This window comes from Melopsittacus undulatus, chromosome 1 (assembly GCF_012275295.1).
Source record: "Melopsittacus undulatus isolate bMelUnd1 chromosome 1, bMelUnd1.mat.Z, whole genome shotgun sequence".
NCBI classification, from domain to species: domain Eukaryota; kingdom Metazoa; phylum Chordata; class Aves; order Psittaciformes; family Psittaculidae; genus Melopsittacus; species Melopsittacus undulatus.
The window spans coordinates 154,668,037-154,693,531 of record NC_047527.1 but is presented as its reverse complement, the minus strand read 5'-3'; the positions used below and the strand labels follow the sequence as shown (position 1 = coordinate 154,693,531).

At 47.6% G+C, this 25,495-nt stretch overlaps 2 protein-coding genes across 4 annotated transcripts in view; one reads left to right on the top strand and one right to left on the bottom strand.

The window, feature by feature from the left end:
- ANLN (anillin, actin binding protein) overlaps positions 1 to 25,495 on the top strand; it is an 819,922-nt gene that overhangs the window by 94,182 nt on the left and 700,245 nt on the right. The window lies entirely within an intron of this gene.
- ELMO1 (engulfment and cell motility 1) overlaps positions 20,335 to 25,495 on the bottom strand; it is a 247,265-nt gene continuing 242,104 nt past the window's right edge. For both annotated transcript variants that reach the window (XM_034062009.1, XM_034062008.1), the window contains exon 23: positions 20,335 to 21,611. In XM_034062009.1, the coding sequence (XP_033917900.1) occupies positions 21,411 to 21,611 (201 nt within the window). In that variant the 3' untranslated portion in view covers positions 20,335 to 21,410. The remainder of the gene's footprint in view (positions 21,612 to 25,495) is intronic.

Genomic DNA, 25,495 nt, shown 5'->3' with positions numbered 1-25,495 from the left:
AGATGTGCATGCCCATGTAGCTACATGTAACACAGGGACTGCTTCTCAGCTGGGGACACACGACTGCTCTCTCATGGGGCACATGGAGGTTCCCCTGCTCGCACACCGCAGGGTGCTCACCCAGCCCGTGCCCTTCGCACACCCCCTCAGCCCCTCTCAGGTCATTGAGAGCGGCTGTGCAGACACCCACCACAACCCAGCGAGTCCCATAGACCTGTGCACCCCATGACCAGGCTGTGAGGATGCCCCGGGGCTGCTCTGTGCTCACCTCCCTCCTCCCCATTGCCCCATTTACATCTGTTCCCAACCTGCCGGCCTGGGAGGACCAAGAGGGCTGCAGGAGGAGCCGTGCTCAGCGCTCCCGTGTCTCCGCCGGTAGCAGCGGATGGCTGACCTGAAACCACAGCCGTTCCCAGAGCATTAATAACGCAGACACTCCCCCAGCAACCCGTGTTGCGAAGGGAGAAAGGAACCAGCTCCGGAGCCCTCCTCCCTGCTGTTCGTTCCGCCTCTGCCCTCCTCCGCAGGCAGAGGGAAGCATCCATCTCCGGCTGCGAGCTCCAAGCAGGGCTTCCGCTGGGGAGGACCAGGCTGAGAGCTGGAAGAGGGAAAGGGAACCGGGGCTCATTGAGTTCGTTTACTGCAGGCGAGGCTTGCAAAGCCCGGAGCTTCCCCTGCTCCGGCAGCCACAACAGCCAAAGGTTTCCCTCTCCCTATCCCTCCGCCCCCTCTGATAGGCAGGACGCAGCCGTTCCCCAGCCTGGAGCAACAGCAGAGTAAAACATGTTCAATGACATCAGAGGGGAACGATCTGCACTGTGCATGCAAGGATGGGTCTAAGGGTACGATGTAGGGCTGAGGCATTGGAGGGACAAAGCTCTGTCCCACCTCTGCCTTCTTGTATACCCTGAGCAAGTGTTTTGCATCCCCCAGTGAGCCGTGGCTACTCTGCTTTCTGCTCCTTGCCTGGCAGGCTGCAGGCATGGGATGCAATGAGGAAGCAGCCTCATTCCTCATCCCTAAATGCTTCCCAGGTGTAAATAAAGTAGACTCTAAAGGGTATTGTAAAGGAAAATAGAGGGAATGTACTAAAAATAGTGATTCCCTGCCAATCTTCAGACATTCCTGCATATCAACATGACCACTCAGGGATCAGGTGAGCTTTAGTATTTAAGGCAGTTTCTGTAAACCACTTATTTTCTTTGGGAGCCTGGCCTGTGGCATTTTAAGGGACAGCCCTGGAACATTTGCCCAACTTTGACAAGCAGGATTTGCCTAGCAACAATGATAACATAATACAGTGGATTTGGGGTGAAAACCACCCCAAACTGTTAAAAACTCCAGTGTGAAAACAAGCCCCTCCAGATTTCCATTCTCTAAACCAAGCCATCAGCTTTCAAATGTATGTTTTTCTTCTAAAAAAGAAGGAAAAAAAACCCCAAACCCAACCCAAAATAGAGGTAATAACTGTTGCCTGCATTTTGCAGCCCTGTTCCTGCTTATCATCCTCCCTCTAGCTAGCGATGCTGGGCTCCTTTTCTGTTAATAGCAGATAAACAGAAATCATAGTGCAAAGTACCTTACCCATCTGGCAATCCCACTGAAATCTGCAGGATGTTTTCCTTAACGCTGTAAAAACTTGCTATAAAAAGCCTCTGTGCTACAGTGACTGCAGCTCCAGTAAACCCTTTTTAACACACATATCACTTGGTTCCCAATGACATTTTGAAGTCCTTTAAAACTCTGCATATTGGCTCATGAGTGCTTGCTGCAAAAGCTAATAATAGGCAAGCAAAAAATCTTCCTAGCGGAGAGGTCTTTGGGATGGTTTCCACTTCATATCTATGGCAAAACACAAATCTAAACAGAAGTATATAGATAGATGCTAAGCTGCTCCCAGGCATGTAAACCTGTGCAGCATCCAGCTCGAGCCTGTAATCAGCTCTGTTATTTTCTTTCATTTCAGGCTGAGGAGACAGTGGTAAAATAAGCCAGGATCGTGTGTGACACGGAGCTGTTCCTTCTGCATTAGCCAAGCTCTTAAACCAAGCAGAGAAAAAACCCAAGGCTTTTAAAACATGCAGTCTGGTCAGACAAATGAAGCATTTGCATGTACAGATACAGAGGCCAGCTGGGAAGGTGACACTCCCCCTCCCGGTGTTAAATCTTCCTCCTTCCCACTCAAATCACATAGCAAGCCTCTTGCCAAGTAGATTTTAGATTACTTCCAAGTCCCTAAGACAGTGAAGACCTAAAGCCATTTTGGTACTCAGCAGAGTACATGATGTTGTTGCTTATTATTAGCAAGTGCATGAATAATGTTAATGGGAGCTAAAACCACATTAGATTGGTCCCAGAGGAAGGGATTTGATCGCTGATGCTTCCATCAGGCTTGTGTACAACATGGGACAAGGGTGACTCTGGGGGTGCTGCTTACCTAGGAATCAGGAGTGTGGCAGCAATCAGCATTCCATCTCTCTCTGGGTGCCCATGGGTACCCTTCTGAAGAGGGGGTGAGGACTGTGTAGAGCCAGAGGTACAGAGAGGACACCATCTCTTGCAGCTGGGAAGCCCTCTGTGGCCTGGCAATGGTGCAGCGCTGCAGACACACAGATCAGTTGTGCTAGAGGGAAGACATGGGGTCAACTGAGTTTGGGCTGGTGATAATAAACACATACACAAGACAACACATGGACCATGGTGTGCCTCACTCGGTAACTCCCAACCTGAACTTCTGCTGCACCTTCAAACCTCTCTCAGTTCAGGCAGAACGGACACAAACTGGCACATGTGTGGCTGCCAAAACCCCAAGGCAAAGCAGAGGAAGCCGAGCAGAATTAACCTGAATTTCCATGTAGGCAGAGGAGATAGCAGCAGGGCAGCCAGTGCAGACACGCAGCCCCCATGGCTCATCCCAAGAGAAGGAGTTTAGTTGCTGAGGTTTAAAGGACTTATAACACTCCTCCATTTCTTGTACTTCGTATTAGCCCCTGACACCTCATGCACACTGGCTTGGGCAGTGGTGACAAATACACCAGGGGACAGGGAAGGTTTCAGTCTCTACCTTTGCTGCCCCTGATAGAGATGTGATGGAACCAAGTTGGGATTTCTGATTCTCTGAATAAAGGTTTAAAACACAATTTAAGAGTCACCATTTTCCAAAGGGGCCACTTCCCTGTGACTGCCACTGAGAGTCTGAAGTGAGACAGAGGATGGAGTTCCTCTCAACACTGCTTTCTATAGTTAGTCCCTAAAGACCTGCTTATGTGTATAGCAAATACATTGAAAAAAACACCAAAAAGAGAACAGAAAATACTCACATGAGGCCCCAGAACAGGATGCATGAGCATCAATATGTCATCTGTCAGGATTAGGGACCACTTGGTTGAAAAAGGGAGACACACTCTTCTTGAAATAGGGGATAGTCATTTTATGAAAGGAGATCAGCTGTCAGTGTGTATTTATCTACCCTATTCTGGCCACTGCACACTGTTTAGTTATTTATTACTGTTGGACCAGATTTCTGTTACATACCTATTTTATGATAGATGTTGCTTTTTAATTTGTCACATTCATGCATGCATTTTAATGATGATTAAATGTTATCTTGGAAGACATTCTGTCCCTTTCCCCCTCTCTCGTCTCTGACGTGCTGTTCAGTTCTTAGGGGAATAGTCATAAGCCTTGTATGTCTGCGTCTGGAGAGAGAAAACCTGCAGGAAGAAGCCTTTAGATCAAAGATCCTCTCAGTCCCTTTTCTCCCTTTCATTTTCAAAGCGTTGTCCTTTGTGCCCTTTGACTCTGATGTTCCCACTGGTTCCTGGCATTGGTTACTTTTCATTACTGCTCTCTGATTTTCTCTGACTGTCATAATCATCTCTGCGGTTGGTGCATTATCACTGGCATGGATGAACATTTCCAAAGCCCCATGTGGATTTGCTACTGCACCACAGCCAACTGAGTCATTCCCTCTGCCCCAGTTTCCTTATCAGTTGCTGCTTTCGGTTCAAGTTCTGCATCTATTTCAGACTCTCCATCTCATTGTCATTCAGAGCTGCAGGGAAAGCATTTTGAACTGGTATTTTCCTACATTCATAGCTGAAAATGTGTTCCAAGCTATTGCCCAGCTGTAACTGAGATGATTACCCTTCATTCTGCCACCTTTAATGAAATTAACTGCTCCAGCTTGCAAGAGCTGTTGATATCTGTGCTCTTGGAAATGTAAATCACTGGCACGCCTCACTTTAGTTGTAGGTATGACAGACAGCTCTTAGGCCTTTCAAATAAGGAACCCATGGAAAATACAGCTGGATGACCTTGCATGCCTATGCATGGCAGGTTGTGCACCTCTGGGAAGACAAGAGGTCCGGTTGTTATGGTTGGCAGCAGTAGGTGGCTTTGGATTTTCTACTAAGGATGGCTCTCTGCAAAGCAGAGATCAGGTGAACTGCATCCTCTCTACTGACCATATAGAGCCAGAGAGTGATTTATATGGCTTAGTGGTGCACTTGGCAAGGGTGGGTTAATGGTTGGATTTGACAATCTTACAGGTCTTTCCAACCTAAATGATTCTAGGATCGTTGGCAATGCAGTACATTCCCTTAGCTGCTTGGTTTTAGTGCAGAAACCCAAACCTGACTGCTGTGTTCATACAACCTGCAGATCAGAAGTAACCTTACCAACACAGACTTGCAGTTTGTCTGAGCACTGTTGTGGGCCTTTTCAGTTCTAAAGAAGACCTAATTCTCACCCTCACCTAGACAAAAGAAACAACTCTGGCAATAAGGAGCAAGAGGGTATGGTGGCTGAGAAAGGGCTAATGAGAGAGGCTTAGTTAGAAGACCTTATATAGCAGTCACTGAGAGCCAGCTGTAAATACAAGTCAGGAAGCCTGGGAAGGTCTCTGCAATGCCCTGCAGTTTGGGTACTCATTTTAATCTCAAAGAAGTAAGAGCCAAGCGTTACCAACTCACAGCTCAGCGTGGTGGTGTTTCTCTCCCATTATTGCCTTGCCATAAATAGCTAGCAGCCTGCCAGGCAAGCCCAAATCTGGTCTGCTGCATCCATCCCTGCAGAGCTATTGCTATTGCACTGCCTCTGTCAGACATATAACCCCCTATTAGGTTCCTGCTTTAGTGCTGCTTGAAGCTGGGTTGGGGGGGGGAAAGTTTGCCCCAGATGCTGTCAGGTTCTAAGTGTTTACAAGGGGAGCATCAAAGGGGGAGAAGAGTAAATGTTTGATTATGTTTGTTCCATTTGATCTTTCCTCCTGTAATGCAAATAAATGAAATGCAGCTTGACAGCCTCTTGATCTCAACACAGAACACGTGCCAGTAAAAGATAATCATTCCCAGTGTTTGGGGTCGGGAACAGTGGTAAATGTCACTGGAGGAGTTTTTAGCACATGCCAAAGTTCATAAGATTATTTAAACATCTTTGAGGCTCTTACCTGGGACTTCTGTGCTCAGAAGCAGGTCCTGTACAGCATATGTATTGTTGATGGCACTTCATGCAATCACAGGGTGGGGATTTGTCCTTCTTTCCTCTTTCCAAAGAGACGTTTCACTGCTTTGCTTCGACAACAAAAGACCTGCAGGTGAGCTGGACAGTTTCCATTGTGGAACAATGGCTGATAGAGCATGGGCACGTGAATTATGAGGGGCTGAATAATCCCTGGCTTTGACTCTTATGAAGGCTTGAAACTGACTGAATGACAGTGACCTGCTATGGACTGGCTGCAAAGCAGTGGGCATCTTGTGCCCAATCCCCATCTCTTAGCATTAGAAAATGGCATTTATGGAGTGCAGGACACAATCCTAAGTCAGCAAGTGCCTACGTGGAGCTTGACATGAACCGAGGATGAAGAAAGCTGTGGGTAAAGAAGGAAAGGCAGCAGTGCAAGCAAGATAAGAAGAAACTGGGATGTGCTAAGACACAATAGTGAACTGTTAGTTAAGTTACACTTAATGTAACCAAATTGTATCTTAGTTGCTGTGTGCTACACTGTATATGTATCCACTAACACAGCAAGCTATTGTGCTACACTGTATATGTATCCACTAATACAGCAAGCTATTGTGCTACACTGTATATGTATCCACTAACACAGCAAGCTATTGTGCTACACTGTATATGTATCCACTAGCACAGCAAGCTATTGTGCTACACTGTATATGTATCCACTAATACAGCAAGCTATTGATTATGTATCCAATCTTAATACAGTCAGTTATTGTGTACCTATCAAAGTATAATACACTGAGCCATTGTAAGCAGACGCAGAGACTAACATGGAAATTCTAGCTCAGCCAATAGCTATGTATAGATAGGCGTGTGGACAAACAAATGTAGCCAATGAAAGAGTGTTTAGTAGCGTGTGAGCTATCAATAACTGTATAAATATAGGCAATTGTGATCAATAAAGCGAACAAGAGGTGTAACTCATATTGAGTTGTCCTCTTGATTCTGGGTTCAGCAAAATGACCCTGCAGAGAGAGCATCCATCATCCCGAGATGAATATGCAAAGGCAGTGCAAGCTGGTATTTCAGATATTAACTAGGCAAGTGGCTGGTCAGAGAGCCATGTACAGTTCTCATGTTCTGTGGGGAAGCCAGGCTGTATGAAGGTACTCAAAGCACTTGGAGGACTCTATATCCACTAAGTCACACAAGCTGAGGTTGAGGTTACAGTCAGTAAAGATTGCACTGACCTCACTGATAATCTGGTTTTACACAGACAAGCCAAACGTGGGCAGGAGGTCAGCATTTAACACTTGATCTGGCAGATCTACCACTAAAAATTCATGGAGGGCTTATTTGCACTTGTCTGCCTCTTCACTTGCAGCAGATTTTATGCTGATGCCTGGCATTGGTGGCTTAGCCTTGCATATATATGAGAAGATGACATGGGCAGCTGGTTTTAATTCCCACTGTTCACAGCCACCTCACTGTAAAGGACAAACATACCTCTTAAAACCTTTCTTCCTTCTTTCTGCTCCCTTACCCTGAGCATCCCCCAGATTTATCTCTTCCCAGCTTCAGACTCAGAGCTATTTTTTCCTGGCCCATTCCAGGAATTATGGTATTAGGGAAAACAGTTAAACACAACAGCACTTGTCAGGCTCCTTCCTGAGGGATGTGCTAATGTGAGCGACTGGGGCTTGATGCAAATCAGATGAGTTAATGCATCCCAGAGGAGAACTGAACCCAGAGAAAGCAGGGATGGCTCCTGCCTTCACAACAAGAAACAGCCCCATGAGAATCAATACCAGGGGCACAAGGACCATAGGAGTGCATAAGGGGGAGAACACAGGCACTGCATCACACTCATTCCTCACTCAAGCTGTGCCCTGAGCACACAGTATTCCCACCTGGTCTCTGGTCCCTCTGCACACGCTGGAGTCATTAAATCATCCATCAAGGCACCATCCATTGTGCACAGTGGGATGGCTGCCTGCCTGCCTGCTTCCCTTGTTCATTATTGGCCTTCTGCAGTCCTTTTCAGCCAATTCAATGAAATATAAATAGCATTTCAGATAAACGCTCACTCTCTTATAATACCTTTCTGACGTCTTTCTGCTCTCGCTCTGGGTGCATAAAAAAGAGCTGTAATATCTGTCAATGAATTACTGAATCCTTTTTGAACCCTGATATATATATATGCTCAGTACAAGGTTTCTTAAATACAAGGGGTACAGGCATATGCATTAGCAAAGTCTAGCCAACTACATTGTTCAGACAAAACGAGCAGGCAATCTTCTGCCTTGCAAGTCAATTCGTCTGCCCCCATAAAGTGCTCCAAGCTTGCTGATGCTGGACCCACCTCCTGTTGCTGCAAAGATAGGTCTGCAGCCACAGAAAAGTAAAACAAGAAGTATGGTTCCAGCTTTCCTGACCCTTTTCCTTTCAATAAGCTGCTGGACACCACAGCAGGGGTTCTCTTCTCTCTGCCCACATCATACAGGGTGAATGCTATACTTACTGTAGACAGAGGAAGAGGATTCTGGAATGTTAACTTGGGTTTTGCTGAAGCATGACACAGAAGTAGCATCTTCCCCATCTTCCTGGCTTAGAAAACAAATGAACACTGAAGTATTTGTGGGTTCTGTCTCCTGTTTACTTGCTCACCACCATTCATCATTTAGACTCAGCAATTATGTATATTTAAAGGAACTGACATAAATTAACAACAAAGCTGGAGGGTGTTAAATAACCTCCAGTAAATCTCCTTCACCTCACTGAAGTAATTTCTCAGAATGTAGATATCTGAGCAAACACCTTGCTCTAACACTACCCAAGGATAAAGTGGGGACTGAGTGAGTTTCACCCTCCAAACTTCAGCACCTGAAGGAAAAGGGACCCTCTCCATCACTTCCAGAAGGATAAGTGGAAATCAGACACCAAGAGATGTTTTCCAAGAAGCAGAAATGATAACTGTCTAGCTGGGCATGCCCAAATCTGTTCCACACACATCAAAACATCTCTATTTGTGGTCTATGGGTGCACTTCCTTCTGTGCAGCAGTGATGCTGCAGATGCCCCACAGGAAACCTGAATAATCTCACCTCAGAGTGATACAGTGATAGTGGTGTTGCTAGAAGTCCAATGTGCAAGACAGGGATCTCATTGCATATCAGCAGCTGGCCAGGTGATAGACTAACGTTTCTTTGGGCTGGAGCAGGAATGGAGAGCAGTGTACAGCATGTCCCATCAGTGTGGGTGTGCTTAGCACCAAGATGGGTAAGCCTGGGAGCCCTGGCCACAATAAACACAGCAATGCAGCTGGGCACTAGGTCTCACAAGTGTTTTCCTTCCATTCTTTCCACCCTCTGTAGCCAAATTCTGCCTTGAGAGTCTTATAGAAACCAAGTCTCCTGCCTGAAAGCTCTGATGTGGAAACCAGGAAAGTTGGGTAAGACACTAGTAATGCCATGTTGCAAGTTCCTGGGTACCTAGTGATGAAGAAGTGAGAAGTAGGAAGGATACAGAGGTCATGTTCCTGTTGGCAAATGCTTAGCACTGACCTGAGAATCAAACCCCAGTGAAGCCCTTCAGGATGAGCAGCCAAACCCCAGAAGCAAAAGCCATCCCCAGAGATTAGCAACCCTTAGATGCCAAATAGGTAAGGGAAAGTTGCCTAATTGACTTTAGGATATACAAAGAAAATGGTGTCATTTCCAGCCCTTCAAGACTAGAGAACACTTACCCTACATGTGTTTGGTGTATCGTCCTATTTTAGGCAATAATTAGTGATGCAAAATTCATAATTCATGTATCCACACCATCCCTTTGCTTTAATCCTATATCCATCATCTTCGTTTGATGATGAGCAAAAATAACTACAGTCACTGCAGATGAAGGTAAGCTCTAACTTATCTGAAACTTTCTGCCTGTATTTTCCAGGTGACTGCTTGTGTTTTCAGAGAGGTGACCCAATCCTGCCACTGCTGAGAATGCCAGCTGCTCCATGGGCTTCCAAGCCCTACTTTGCCTGTGCAGAGCATGCAGGACAGCATCCTTGGTGCTCTTCTGCATCCCTGAGGATGATCCACCTCACTAAAGGGCTCCCCTAGCACAGTGAGCTTGATTTCTGCAGAGGATGCTAAGCATTTCTATTCATGATGCAGGAAGGAGGATGCTCTGGACCACAGCATCAGGACAGGATCAGGAGACAAAGTCAGAGGTGTTATTCCCTTGTCCTAGATACAGGCTGTTTGGTGTATCATCTCCTACACACTGCTAAGCTGTGTTCAGGCACTCTGCATGTGGTTTTCAACCCCAACCAGTGCAGCTGGGGAACAAACAAACCATAGGAAAGTGCAGTAATATACCAGGGAAGCTTACCTGATGATGGGAGATTACAGTGAAAATGAATCATCCCCTTCTTCTGCTCAAGATAAAGCAGAACACACTGTGACTACAGCTTGTCTGAAGCAGCAGCATGGATTTGCAATAGAAAGGATAGCCAAAACAATTTCCAGCTGTATCCCCCTAATAAAAACTGGCAAATTTCAAAATACTGAATTGCTGCAATGTCCCAGCCCAAGACCTCAGAGACTAAAATCCAGCCTGCTCATTGCCACTGCTTATAAAACACATATCACACAATCCCAGCCTGGTTTGGGTTGGAAGGGACCTTAAAGCTCCTCCAGCTCCAACCCCTGCCATGGGCAGGGACCCCTTCCACTGGAGCAGCTGCTCCAAGCCCCTGTGTCCAACCTGGCCTTGAGCACTGCCAGGGATGGGGCATCCAATATGTTTCATCTGATATGTTACAGATTCTTTCCATTCTCACCTTCACTTTGGACTTTGCTCCCCTTGCACAGTGTGGTCACTCAGACAAGGCACATTTGGCCTTCAGGGTGTGAGTGGGGGATGCTCACTCAGCCTCTCCACACCAACCATCCAGGGCATCCACGTTCAGAGCTTCCCTTTGCATCGCAGCTTTCTCCTAAGGCAGTTCTGAAAGAGAAGAATCCCTTCATCAGCAGTCACATTTGCCCTAATGGTTCATTTCCCTGTACAACGGGAGCTAAGGCTTTTATTGGTTCTTAAAGATGCTCACTTCTTTTGGGGGCATCTGGAACACACCAGAGGGCAATAATGCACATAATCATGTGCTCACAGCATTTTTAGACATGGACAGTGAAACAGGCAGAATTACTGCCTGGGTTTGCTGTAGGAAGACTTTGCAAGTATGTATGGGTTGCACATACCGGATGGATATATCCTGGGAGAAGAGACTCCTAACTTGAAAGACATTTCTTCTGTCATTTACAGGGAAAGGGAGAGAAAAAAAGGAAGTAAATCCTTTTCCCCCTTGACTAAAGAGAACAATGTTATCTGTTTATCCATCTGCAACAGTGAGTTCATAGGGGTTTTGACACATCTGCGATCCAAGGGGAAGGAAAGAGTCAATACATATTCAAAAGGACCATTAGTCTTGAAATGCTTTATTGTGCATTTCAAGGAACAAGCCTTCAATTTGAGGGGCTTGACAGGACTGGTCTATCTCCATTTTAAAAGGTACTTTTGGTGCTATTAAGTAATTGTCATTTCCATGGCTTTATGTACATCCACCTGTCTCACACACTAGATAGACAAATACACATAAATGTGCTTGTTTACTTCATGTGTTTGTGCTTAATTCAGAACATACCTGTTTTCTTCCTGAGGGATGCAAGGGGCACTTTTCCATCCATCCCAGAGCACAGTGGTCATGGCAGAGGTGTGTGGCTCTGGACCAAGGCACCAGGAAACATGGGACCAGCTCCTCCAGCAAATGTCTTTGCCAGGGCAGGATCATGCCCCAGGATGTAAGAGGCAGGATGTGGCCAGGAGGGAAGCTGTGCACACAGGGATGGACATGGACTCATCCCCACCAGCAGCAGAGAGGTTAAGCAGCAGAACAAGCCCCAGAGCTGCAATCTCAGCAGGGCAGGGGCTCATTGTCACCATTCAGTTTAAAATATTGCCCAATTGTTTGGGTACTTTCTTTCTTTGGTGCTTCAGCCACAAGTGGGAAAGGTGCCGTCACCCATTGAATGGCCTATCCATCACCACTGCTGGCTGGGGCAGGCAGGGACTGTCAAACCTCTGGCTGCTCGCCCCACTTGTGTTTGCAGTGCTCGGCCCCTCAGCTTCAGTGCTAGCAGCAGGTCTGGGGCCAGGGCAGGCTGAGCTGAAGCAGGAGGTGGTGGGGACCAGCCTTAGCCAAAAGGCCACATCTCTGCCTCTCCTGGCACAAAGGATGATTCATCCTTTGCATCCTCAAGCAGTAAAATCCTTTGCTCCTCCTGACATCATTTTCTCCCATCTTCTATACCACGCTGTTGCCCATGATGCAACTATCCTTGGAAGGGCTGTGTATTACCTGCACAGGGGAAAGCCCAGCAGAGGTTTCTCCAATAGCCTGTTGCTTACCTTGCAGCATAAGATCCATCAGATGCAGTAATTCCCCTCTGCTGGGATTCAGGAAGCTGTGCACCTCTCCAGTCAGCTCACGCCCTGTATGACCAGACCCTAGGCTATATAAATCAGTTACAGGTGCTTGAATTAAGAGAATTCATTAGTTAGACCTTCCCACCCCCTGGAGGCTCAGACAACAAAGAGGCAGGGAGGATACAAGCCAACATGAGACATGATTAATCCTATGTTTGTCCCAGGTGTGACAGACTGCTGGGAGCTATTCTTCCTGCTCATACCAGGGGGAATTGCCAGGACCTTATTCTCCCTGTTTGCAGGGAACGGTTCATGCAAGACATCAACTTTCCTGGTGCCATCACTATAGCCCAGGACCCTCCTCATGACTTATTCATTGCTTGTCACTCTGGTCTTGCACACCTGCTTTATCATCCTCACATCCACCTCTGTCAGAGATGAGTATTCATCATCCTTGCCACAGCAGAATCAGCCCCTCTGTTACTTCACTAATGCAGTTCATTTGTAGAAGATAAGCATACCTATCTCCTGAAAAGATTAACTTCTGTTTAGCACTCCAGGATGTTTCTGGAGTACATTACAGCCTGGCTCAAATCCTCACCACATCCGTAAAGGAGACAACATTAACATCTTCAGCTGGGATGCAGGCATCTCAGTACATCCTAGACCTTGGTGCTGCACTTCTGGCTCATGTTAGACAATGCTGCTGCAGGGCTACAGCTTCATCCAAGTGCGAAGTGGGGAGGGTTACCTTCACATTCACCATTCAGGGTGCCTGGAAGAAGACACACTGCATTAGCAAGGTGGCTGCCCACAGAAACCTGCATAACAGGCTTCAGAAGCTGGGGAAGTGTAAAGAAAGCTGATGGAAACAGGCCATCAGGAGTCCGGAAAATGCCTTTTTCATTTGCTAATGTGTCAGCAAGAGAGTTATGCATCCATTAACAAATGGGGAGCACCTCTGAGCTCTCCTCTCACCATACCTTAATTCTGTTCTTTTCCAGTACATGTGTTTCCAGAATAGTGTTCCTATGGTATCTTCAGTGTCCCGTACGCCATTAGTAAGAGAAGATGGTCTCAGCAGCACTGAGGTACTGACTTCCATCAGGAACTTGGCCAACCAGGCAGTTACAGACAGGCTTTCCTTCTCTTCACAGCATGGGAACCACAGCTTCAGCCCCATTCAGCAACACTGGGGTGCAAAGGAGCCAACTTTGGCCTCCTGGACCCAGCATGGGATGTCCAGGGCTCAGCACAGGGATGCTGACAGCAGCAGGAACTGCTTGCTGCCCCAGGATGACTTCCCTAGACAGCAGCCCCATGGGCAGGGAGCCTGGAGATGGCTCCCACAAGGCAGAGCCACTTCTTCAGGCCTCACAGAGGAATTAACATCACTTGGACTCTGCCTTTCAGGAGTGCATCATCCTGAATCACCCACCTGTGCCCCCCTCAGTGTGGGGATCAGTTCTAAAGGCCCTGAAGTGCTGTTGTACTGGTGCCCTGCTCACTCCCTGCAAAACTCAGCACCAAGGGTCTATGAAGCCTCACCAGAACACAAGAAGGAAACCATTCCCCCCATCCCTACACCTCCTGTGTGATTAAGGGGCTTGCTCCTGGTTCTGTACCCTGATGGGAATCTGCCCTGTGGGAAGCAGGCAGTGGTTCTGTGCTGGTGAGGGCACAGCAGGTGCCTGATGCCTGCCTGGGGTAGATGGGCTGCCAAGTGCAAGGGAGTGCTCAGGGCCAGGCTGGCCACAGCACCACTCCCGGATGTGGTCAGCTCCATTGCTCTGCATGAACAGGGTTAGGACATCCGTAACTCTAGAGTGTTTACCCTCCAGGGAGGGCTGAATGCACCCCTGCCAGCCACCTGATTCATTAGCCTAACTCAGGAACCTGTCTGCAGAAGCCCATTGCTGAGGAGCATCCTGAAGCCTGGGAACTGAAGTGGCTGCTGTTTGATTACAAGTAAACCAAACCAAGGAAGGGAACTGCTGCTTGGGACAAGGGCCTGTAGGGACAGGCCAAGGGGAATGGCTTGAACCTGCCAGAACAGGGGAGACTGAGCTGAGCTCTTAGGCAGAAGCTGTTCCCTGTGAGGGTGCTGAGGCACTGGCACAGGGTGCCCAGAGAAGCTGTGGCTGCCCCATCCCTGGCAGTGCTCAAGGCCAGGTTGGACACAGGGGCTTGGAGCAGCTGCTCCAGTGGAAGGGGTCCCTGTCCGTGGCAGGGGTTGGAGCTGGAGGAGCTTTAAGGTCCCTTCCAACCCAAACCAGGCTGGGATTGTGTGTGATGGATGCCAATATGAAAGCTGCTTGCACTTAGACTATTTGAGATAGATGGAGCAGCAGAGAGGTGCAAGGTGTCTCTGTATGCACCCTGGGCTGGGAATATAAAGGGGGAACCCAGAGCCTTAGGAAACACTGGAAACTGACAGAGGGTCTCGTGAGTCAAGCAGTATGTGCAGAGCGACCAGCGTGGGTGAAAACCAGCCAAGATAATCCCCCTGGCACTCCTGAAATGCCACACTCCTGGCACAGAAACCTGCCGCATGTTTCCCCGCTTGCATCCCAACGTTTCCTAATGCACCAGGCTTCTGCTGCCTCGGCAGGAAGGGGAGAGCTGTGCCCTGGGAAAACCCGGGGGTGAGCCACTTTCCTCTGGGAATGGTGCAAGCAGGCAGCAACTCTGCACATGACACCTGCACAGGATCACAGAATGGGTTGGGTTGGAAGGGACCTCAAAGCTCCTCCAGCTCCAACCCCTTCCACTGGAGCAGCTGCTCCAAGCCCCTGTGTCCAACCTGGCCTTGAGCACTGCCAGGGATGGGGCAGCCACAGCTTCTCTGGGCACCCTGTGCCAGCGCCTCAGCACCCTCACAGGGAACAGCTTCTGCCTAAGAGCTCAGCTCAGTCTCCCCTGTTCCAGTCTGAACCCATCACCCCTTATCCTATCCCTACAGTTCCTGATGAAGAGTCCCTCTCCAGCATCCCTGTAGCCCTGTTCAGGTACAGGAAGGCTGCTCTGAGGTCTCCATCCTCAGGGTCCTCATTTTAAGCATTTACAGCACATTCACTGTTCCTGAAGCCTGGCACATCCCTACATTGTTTTTCCCAACTGCTTCCAACAGTATCCTGCCACACGAACTCCCTGCTGACTGGCAGGGAATGAATTCCCACAGGTTCAGCCTCCCACGTGCACATACCCTGCTTGTGGGATCCCGAGGTCTCCGGGGTGCCTTTGCCCCATGGGGAAGGCGGGTGGGAATGGGATGTGAAGTCTGAGGCGCTTCAATAGGAACGAGAGGATACAGACATGCCGTGTAAAAACATGCTGCTTCCTATTAACAAAAGACAAGCAGCCTCCCTCCCCCTCACGACAACCCAAAACATCATCAGTTTAGGCTGAACACTGTGTTGCCTGCAAGATTAAAATTAGACTCATGAGGCTTCATCAAGGGAGAGTTTAACTGCGGCGCTCAATCAGGCTGCAAAATCCCCTAATGACAGTCAGAATAAAGTCATTCAAGACAGATCCTTCAGCAGCCCTTGGCTGCATCCCTTCAAACGTTATACTGGTGCCTCTGATTCCCTCCCACCCTCTGTATGCACTGCTGCCTTGGGGCTGTACCCTCCTCCAGGCCAGCATCCTGCTTGGAACAGGGAGCCCTGGGTCCCCCAGCTCTGGGAGTGTCCCTGGAATCACAGAATGAGTGAGGCTGGAAAAGTCCTTTAAGCCCATCCAGTTCAACCATTCCCAGCACTGCCAAGGCCACCCCTAACCCATGGCACTGAGGGGGGTGAACCCTTGCAGGGCCAGTGCCTGCAGCCCTGCCCTGGGCAGCCTGTTCCAATGCCTGAGCACCCTGTGGGGCAGGAATTGTTCCTCAGCTCCATCTAAACCTGCCCTGGTGCAGCTTGAGGCCGGTTCCTCTTGTCCCATCCCTTGTTCCTTGTGAGCAGAGCTCAGCCCCTTCCTCTCTCCATGCCTTATAGGAAACAGTCTATAAACAAGAGGCAAATGGGATGAGGGAGGCTTTGGGCGATGCGAGGAGGATGTTTTGCTCTCCCAGGACACACAAACCCACAGCAGTTACTGCTCTCTGCACAGCACCAACCATGAGGTGGCTGCCACGAAACAGACGTTCTCTGATGGAAAAACACATGAGTTCAGGAAACCCTTCCATTCCCAACAGCAACTCCTCCTCCGGAAGAAGGATGCAAATGGAACGTTTCCTTTGCCCTCCATGCCTCACAAGCTCAGCATCACCAGACCAGCTCTGCTCTGCAGAGACCTTCAAGGCCTCCCAGCTAGAAGGGGAAATGACAATGTAAATCTATGTCACTAAATGCATTTGGAACCGTCTCCAGGTCTGTTTAACCCTGCCCTCGGGAGGCAGCCGCAGGACAGGGCTCCCTGCATCAGCACTTTGCAATCACCTTGACACAGAAAGTCATGGCTCTTCCAACGTCCATTTTACACCCAGCCCTGCCCCCTCAAACCTCTGCTTTCGCCATCATTCTCCTCTTAAATTTCACACATAAAGGGTTCCCATTTCAATCCATTTGCCTCTGTGCCAGTCCCAGAGATGCTCAAGGCAGCTGGAGTGCTGTTGAATCATCAGGCAGCATCTTGTTCAGTCTCCTGAAGTAACCGGTGGTACCCAATCCAATTACACACCAGACAGAAAAGCCATTACTTGCATCACCTCCCAGCACACAGACAAAGCTCACTGACAGGTAAAATTGCCTTTTGCTCACATAGGCTCCGAACCAGCAAAGCCCACGAGCACCCACCTAAATGCAGGTGCCTGCTCCTCAAACTGGAATCAAGCCCCTTCAGCTGCACAGGCAAGGGCTTTGGGAATCAGGGAACTTGTGTAAGCCATGTGGATGTTTAATATTCAAACACAGTTATCATCTAGGGAGCACTGGCTGAGCCGCATCCTGATTTAGCAAGCTCTGGGAACAGCAATGACAGCAGTGACAAAAACTGTGTCCTGCAAATGCCTTCCAGACTTTGCAGGGATTTTACCATCAGCAGCATGCAGAGAATATGGAATTATGTCTGGAGGGAATCCTCTTCACTCCCAGCTCCTTGATGCTGCTGCAAGGAGAAGGGCTCTTCGCCTGTATCAAGCTTTTGGTATTCCAGGCTTGCTTCTGACAGCTGAAATAGCCCCAGGTCAGTAAGGGCCACATTTAAGGGCTAGTTTTATTCGACTTTAGTTTTGAACTCTCAAGAAGAGCCAAACAAGAAAGGGGTAAAATCTGACATTCACCCTCTTAGATGAACGACTTTCATATGACAGTGAAGCTAATGACATTGACTTGTCAGTGCAGCAGCAAAAGAGGGGGGGATATGGCAGTACAACACTGTTCTCCTACTCCTAACACCATCCATTGCTCAGGATGAACAGCTTGCACCACCATAGAGCTGCATGCACCAGAGCCACCTCTGATCACTGCAGTGCAATGCAATGACAAGCCCCCCAAAAGCAGACTGATGCCCAGGAACACTTCCTGCCTGTGTCCCTCTGCCTCCTGCCAGGAGGGGGGTTTGTTTCTCCTCTCCCTCTGTTAAGTGAAGATGGGTCTGCTCTGGGCAGTGGATCCCACCAGATTCCCAACAAGCCTTCACATTCCCACAGAGACCTGTCTGTGTTACTAGGGACAGCCGATGGGACAGAAACACCGGTAACCAACACCCTGCAAGCAAGACGCAACACTGGGAGGGCACCAAGACACGAGAGGGTTTCACAGGTAACCAGGACCTTGCATTGTTATTTTGCAACCCAAGAGAGTCATCACTGCCTCCTCCGTGCGAGGGAACGGTGCTTTCCCTGCAAGCTGTGAGGTTCAATAACAGAACTCCCTATACCGAAACAGGAATTTACTGTGAGAAGTGGTAATGAAAGCCCCAAAGGGTGAGCTCCTTCCCTGACACACAGCCTGTCCTGGGCAGGATTGCTTAGCACTGCTGCTCTTTGCCTTGTCCTTACAAGCAGCTGACTTAAGAAGTGACACTTCTTGATTCAAGGTTGTCCTGATCCAAGTTTTCTGGTAAAAGAACACAGCCACTTCCAAAAGCAAAGTCACTTCCAAACCAGGAGCTAAAATTAGGCTGATTATTCTTTTCTGTTCCCTCTCTCCCCTTTATGGCTTTTACAAGCAATTACCCACTTAACGTTTTGAGATTACACAAGAAACTTCAAAAGCAGTTTTTTTCTCCTGCTGCAGCTCCTTGAATGTGAAGCTTTAAAAGCTTTTCCGGAACACACAACAGCGTGAGCAAATGAATTTACCATTTTCATTCTCCTTTTCCCCCCTTAAAAACGAATGGGAAGCAGCAGGATACTTGTTCATCACTGAGGACATTCTTTCTTGTTTAATTTCATAATGGTGCAACCAGCCTGTGTGACAGCTCTGGAAACCGAAGGCAGGATGCTTGTTTGCACCACAGCCCTTTGTGTTGCTGTGGGAGCTGCTGTTAAAATAGCTGCACGGGCTATCATGCCAACGAATCTCCCTAGCCTCCTCTTTCCTATGGCAGGATAGGACACGTGGGGAGAGACAGATTTAACACACCTGCTCACGCGACCATCCCACACAATGCAGAACACACACTAAGAGCTGGGCCATGCGGGGAGATGGGCTCCTGGAAGGGGTGAGCCAGGGCCATGCAGGGGTGCCGCAGCATCCATCCATCCATCCATCCATCCCTGGCCTGGACCCTCGGGTCAGGCTGCAGAGCTCCATGGAAAGAGGGAGGCTGCTGGGTCCTGTCTCCTGCTTGTGTAAAGCCTGAGGGGTGTAAGGAGAGAGGCAGCTGCCAGGGATCCATGGCCATGAGCCCCACACTGCCTGAGTGCTGTCAATGTGCCTCGGTGCAATGTGGATGAGCACCAGGTGCTGGCTTACCAGCTCTTCTCCCACCACCTCCCCTGTGCAAACTGGGGCACTCACCTTAGTATGGGAAGCAAGTCTAATGGTTCCCCATTGCTAGAGCTGGCAGAGGAGGGTTTATGTTTGCTCATTCCTGATGTTCACGCTGATGCCTGCAAAGACCACAGCACAGGAGTGCCACTGAGCCAGCAGCTCTCATCGCTGAGTGGAAGGTGCTCCTGATGACAGCAGTGCCCAGTGAAGGAGCAGCTCTGCAGTCTGTAAATGAAAAGCAAAGGTTATGCACGGCCAAGGCAGCAGCTCAGTCAGGGGGATTAATAACACAACCCAGGTTCTCTGTTCTGAGTCTTCTCTTCATGCAGGCACGAGGCAGCATCAGTGCTTTGTAAAGAAGCATGTTCCTACCTTCACTCCCCAAGCCCAGAACCCCTCCAAAACCTCTGTGGCACACGGTGCCTGTCCATGGCTACCTTTGCTATAACCAATGACAAGGCTCTGGAGAACAAAACCATCTCAAATGCCCACATCATGCATTGCACATCCCTATTCTCATTCAGACTGAATCTTCTCTCAAGCCACAGTCCACTGTCGCTTCCTACTCAAGTGTTTGAGTCTCTTTTTTCCTTACTTTACCATCCATTACCACCTGAACCAACTTACATCTGCTGTTAGGTCAAGGCATCCTAAAACACTGTGAACACAGCAACAGGAAGGCACCTCAGGACCCTTGTGCTTGTATTCATACACCATTCTTCCCATCCTCCCTTACACTGGACCTGCAGGATGTAATTTCTCTCCTTACCTGGTGCGAGGTCAGTCAGGATGGAGAGCTCAGAGCCAGTTGGATGGAGCAAAGGACACCTCAGGGGTGGCCTTCTGCATCTGTTCAAGCTGGAAACACTCATCAGGTTCCTCACCAGCACACAGGCTCCAGTAAAACCCTTCACAGCCCTTTTCAGCAGGCTCCAAGAGGAGAGGAACTCAGCAAATGCACATCTGTCTTCAGCAGGTGGGATGGGAAAGGGCTGGTGGGTTCCTCTAGGTCTAAACACAGCAGTTATGGAGTCAGAGACACTGAACATAGAGGAACACCTACAAGAAACATGAGGAGGGAGAGAATGCATCCTGCAAAGCACAAACTTCCCCAATACCAACCTGCTGCAGCCAGAAACACTCCCAACAGAGGGAATACAGGCAGACAGCTACTCCAGCAAGCATGGTGAAGGCAGCAGCCTTAAACTGACCATGAGCACATCAGTGTGCTGAGATTTCAGACTTCACAAAGGGTCCTCCTCACAGGAAGGCTCATGCACCCATGGCAGTGAACTCTGGATGCTCCCCATCCTCGCTACCACAAACAAATGAGTAAGTAAATCAAATCTGACACAGATAAGAAAGGTTCCACCTTTCCCCCTCCTCTTTGTACCAAACACTCCTAGGAACCACAGAGAATAAAAGACAACTTCAGAAGAAAAACAAAGTTCCAAGAATCATCACAACTCAGATTTTTATTCAACAGTGAAGTTGAAGGGAAATGTTCTCTCTTTTTCCCATCAGGGCAAATGGTCCAAATGGAAATCAAGTAAAAATATCATCCTCTGGAAGTACTCACAATGGAATTGGGTTTCATTAAATAGGTTTGGTTGGCAAAATAAAATAAAGGAATTAGAACCCGTACAAAACCAAAATAACCCCTTGCAGATTTCTAACACTGCAGCAATGAGAAGGATGTAAACCTGGGTGCCTGTAATTCACCTGTGGAAAGTACTGCTGAAAACAAACATCGCTTCCAATAGCAACAAGCCAATCTGAGAGGCAACTGAGGCTTAGGGAATGCCAGAGGGAGGGATGGGACACACTGGTGGCTTCCTGACACAGCTGGTGTGAACAACCTGCTAGTGTGGGGCTGTTTTAGAGCTGGGAGGAAAAGAAGTGAAAAGCTGTTGCAGCACTGCAGTGTATGGTACAGCAAACACCCATCGGTTGGGTGATGGCTGTGCAAGAGTGGAGATGACAGTGGAGAGGATAATGACAACACTGAGTGATGCAAGCGTGGGGCAGCAGTTAACCCATTTCATCATCGCATTGGACTCGGTTGTGAGAAGACTCTTGGGGAGTGCCTGGGGAAATCTGCTTCCAGCAGCTGCTTCTGCTCCCTTTCTCCTTCCAGTGACAGCCTCTGCCCTGCCAAGTGGGTGTCACAGGCATGCAGCTGGTAACAGCTCCTGCAGTTTAACAGTGTCTATTCCAGTATTAAAAACGTAAAAAAGGTCCTCGGGAGGGTGCTTCTTTAGTGGCAAATCTTTGCCTTAAGCAAGGCCAATGGCCTGCAATTAGGAGTTAATTAAAGCAATGTGGATTTGGATGAGCAATGGGGAAGATGAGAATGGGGACAGAAGGGATGCAGGGAGCAGGGAGGAATGCAAGTGTTTCTACACCCCTCCCCAAAGCCAAAATCCAAGGTGCACAAGTGGGTTTCTTGGTTTTTCCTCACTCTTCTTTTGTTATTTTCAATATCTCTCCAGTTATAATATTTCCAGTTTTGAAGCCAGTTTCAGTGGCAGTCTCAGTTACAGTCATAAACAAAGTCGTAGTTGCTGGGCTCCTTTGGGATCGGTGGGGGAGCATCTGGGATCTGTATGTTTTCCAGGTCAAGGAGGCGTAGCTTTATCTCCATGCTGAGCAGTGTGTCCAAGTCGTTCCGCGTTAGGTCACTCAACATGTCCTTCCCAAGGAGGGCGTTCAGCCCATCGGTCCATACACAATACTGCACAGGAAAAGGGAAAAACTATCATTAACAGACCTTGTGTACACAAACTGCTCCGGTTACTGCTCACACAGGGACCTAAAGAGAGATCCATTTCTTTTGTTAGCTGGTAGCACGAGGGGGGCACGTTCCACGGAGCTGCTCTGAAAATGCAAAAGCAATTCCATAAGATGGGAAGAAATGAGAGTATTTGGTTGGTTGGCAATTTGCTATCTCCTCTGAAGTCCTTGTTGAATACTCTTCAGTAGTTATGGGAGGAAGAACAAACAGCACAGGACAGTGAGCTCTGGAGGAGAGGTCTCTCCTCTCCCCCTCTTTTTCCTTCTCTCTTTCCCCAGTATTTACAGAAGCTGCCTAATTATCTTGCACTAATCTTCTAATTCCATGACAGCCAAGTGAAGTGAACTGAATCCCACACAAAATCCTCGACTCTGCTTAAGAAAGCCTGCACCAACTACTGAGATTTACTGTGGCTTGCTTTCCTATAGATTAAGTGGCATCAAGTGACCTACAGAAAGATGGGCTCGCACGTATCTATGCCTTCTTTACCACTATTTTACACCAAACAACCCGCTGTGAAACCCACAGAGTCAATCAATGCTGTGTCCTTCATGAAAATCAAATGCCAAGCTGCCTGGTGTAATTGTAAATGCTGCAGATGTTGAACTGGCCCCTAAAACCTCCACCTTTCTGTTAGCCTTTTCCTTATAGGAGATGCCATCTTTCCCAGCAGCTGACAGCCTGTGATAAACACGGGCTGAACAACCATTTAGCATCAGCAACAAACCCGAGGGGGTTGGTGATGTAGAGTCGACGTCTATCAAATAAGTCACTTTCATGTATTACTACAAGCCATTTATTCATCTCTGAGCAGAAGTACTGAAATGCCATCATCTAAAAATAAAGGTTTCAATCATGAACTTGTGTCCCAGTTTGCAGGAGAAAATTAAATCAGCTGCAACTGCATTTTTATCTTACAAATACTGCTGGATTCCATGCCAAGAAATGGAGTTCAAATTTAGCTAACCATTTGCTACCTGACACCACAGAGTTTAAAGATAGCTGTGGTTGACTTCATCCTACAGCAGAAATGAGGATTATTTTTAAGGCAGAGAAAGAAAACCCCCTCTTGGGTAAGTCTTCATCCAGAAAAAGGGTGTATTTTTGCAATGGGATGGTTAACACACTTCAGCATCCAAAGTGAAAATCTGACCCATTTAAATCAGTGATGGAACAGTAACAGAGCTAGGATTTCACCCAGGGTGTTGGTAAGCCAAGCTGCAGTTTTAGTATGAGTTACATAGAAGAGACTTTAGGGTTCAGGCTGTCCTGCTACCAAGTACTACATAAACAACCCAGCCTGCCTATTCCAGGCTGTCAATGTGTGTCACTGAAGACTTCCAAAGCATGCAATTTTAGTGGAGCACACACAGAATATCAGGAAAAGAAAGAGGCTACCCTAGAAAAGTAATTACTTTAGAACAGACTATAGCTGGTTTATGATAGACTTGAAACCTTCTTTGGGAAAGTCTTCCCAGTATTCACCATGAGGAAAGGAACAGAAAGGCAAAAGGCTCTGCTCAGGTTACGGAGGAGCAGAGCATCCATTCAACAGATGCAGCCCCTGACGTACATCATCCATCACTGCTCAGTGAGCTCGGCCAGAGCTTTCTCAGGGGAGGAATCACAGCCAGCCAGAAAGCAGAACTGCAGTTCTCTCCTCTTCCACATATAACTCATTCAGGGCCCACAGAAACCAGCTTCTGGACACAGCTGGGATGAGTGCCTGCAATGGCCTGGAAAAGGGGCTTCCTCTCTAATCTCCATATTGGCAAGTGCAGTTAATTACACTCCTGTAAATTTGGAGCAGAGAGCAATCCTAATGAGATGGTGGAGACATTCATTCAGAAGCTTCTTTCTTCTTACTACGCAAAACAGACCAAGAGTCACTGAAAAATTAATTTACTACAGATTCATTTTCATAAAGCTCCAAAGGAATCTAATTATGGCCTCTCTCATGTCAAAAATCAAGGGTAAGATTAATCCACCTTTTTGCTATGCAGCTGAAACCAGCCATTAGTATTTAAATGAAAAACAAATATGATGGCGTGATCTCACAGTGCTGGATCCTCTGGCTAGCATCAAGCCTAACAGATGGCTGAAGCTATTGCCAAACTTAAGTGTGCAAGAATGAGGTCCAAATCTCAACAATACTGGTTCCAGTAATGAGATTTTATCAAAGAGATACCCTGGGAGTCAACTCAGTGGAACCCAACAACCAGGAAGGTTGTGTAGGATTCATCCATCCCGATGCAGCCCCAAGCAACCCAATCTGAGCTCACTGCTGTCCTGTTCTGAGCATGAGGTCAGCCTTGGGACACCCTGAGGTCCCTTGCAACCTAAATCCTATGATCCCAGTTCAATTCTTGTTTTCAGGACACACTCAACTCCTCCACTCCAGCCTCACTCTACAATCACAAGGACAGCAGAAGTGCTTAAAACCCCCCTATTAAGTCTGACCTCCAGCTGTCATGTCCTAACACCATCCCTGGTGCTCCACACAAACCTTCCCAACTTTTGCAATGTCACCTATAAAATCTCCTAAGTTGGGAATGCTGCTAAACTGGCACTCCTATGGACAGGCACCCCCATTACTCTGATGAAGGCTGGGTTGGTTTTGAATGCATTCATTTTGTCTCAAGTAAGCTGTACAAGATCAAAAGAGAACTGATGGGTATGTTAACACAGTCAAGAGCAATTGGGTTAATGCACCTCACAATGCTACTGCTGTCAGTGGGGTGCAGCAGTAGGTTTTGAACATTTAGGCCATTAAAATACACTTGTGGCTAGAGGCTATATTTGAGGTACAAGTGGCTGAAAAATGTGTTAATTTTCATGACCATTTGCACCTCTGAGCTGAAACAGTCTAGAATTCAGCTTCTGGAGAACCTGTATAGGAAAGCATCCACCATATGCTCAGATCAGAGGATGAAGACAACCATGCTTTGCTTAGACCTACAGCTCTAATGGCACATTATCCCTGGAATCCTGTGCTGCTTCCTCTTACACCAACACTGACTAGCAAATATTGCTCTGGAATGAACACACTTGAAAATGACACTCAAATATTAATCCCCAGGAAATCTTACATGAGCAGAACCTTATTCCTCTCCTAAAATCAACATTGATCTGAAGGTTTTAATCCAGACTTGCAAATGCTGAAGCTGAGTATCTAAATACACTTCATGCACTTTAATAACACTACAGTATAAGACAGCTTAATGCAATCTTCTCTGTTTCAGCATCTTAACACAGGGTCCTAAACTGAGACCAGATGTGATGCTACAAAATAAGCATGCAAACCAAACACCAACTCTTGTTGCTTTGGAAATAAGAAGGAAAAACTTACACACACATATATATACATATATACATTATATATATATATATATATATATAAGGAAAAACTTACACACACATATATATACATTTAATATAGTGCATTCTGCTAAATCTTTCCTTGGAAGTTCTTTGAGAGAAACACAACCAGTGCATCCACATAATGAGGTAAATCAGTTCCACCACTTTCCAACAAGCAAAGATGTCTATTTCCTTGTGTTTTCAAGTAAGAGAAGGGAAGAGTGAAGGGGCTGTCATTCTGCCTTGCTTTTGCAATACTCCCCTGAGGAGATGTAATAGACAGGACACTCTAGGATCACCTGTCATGAATCATCTTAAGCAATGTTAAACTAAGAATAAGGGGCTATGCCATTCTGGAGTACACAAGACCCTGAAATCCAGACCCAGCAATGACTTGATTATGCTGGCGTCAGCAAGATGAGCTGAGGATGGTAGTTATTCTTTAAGAGCTTGCAAATCATCAG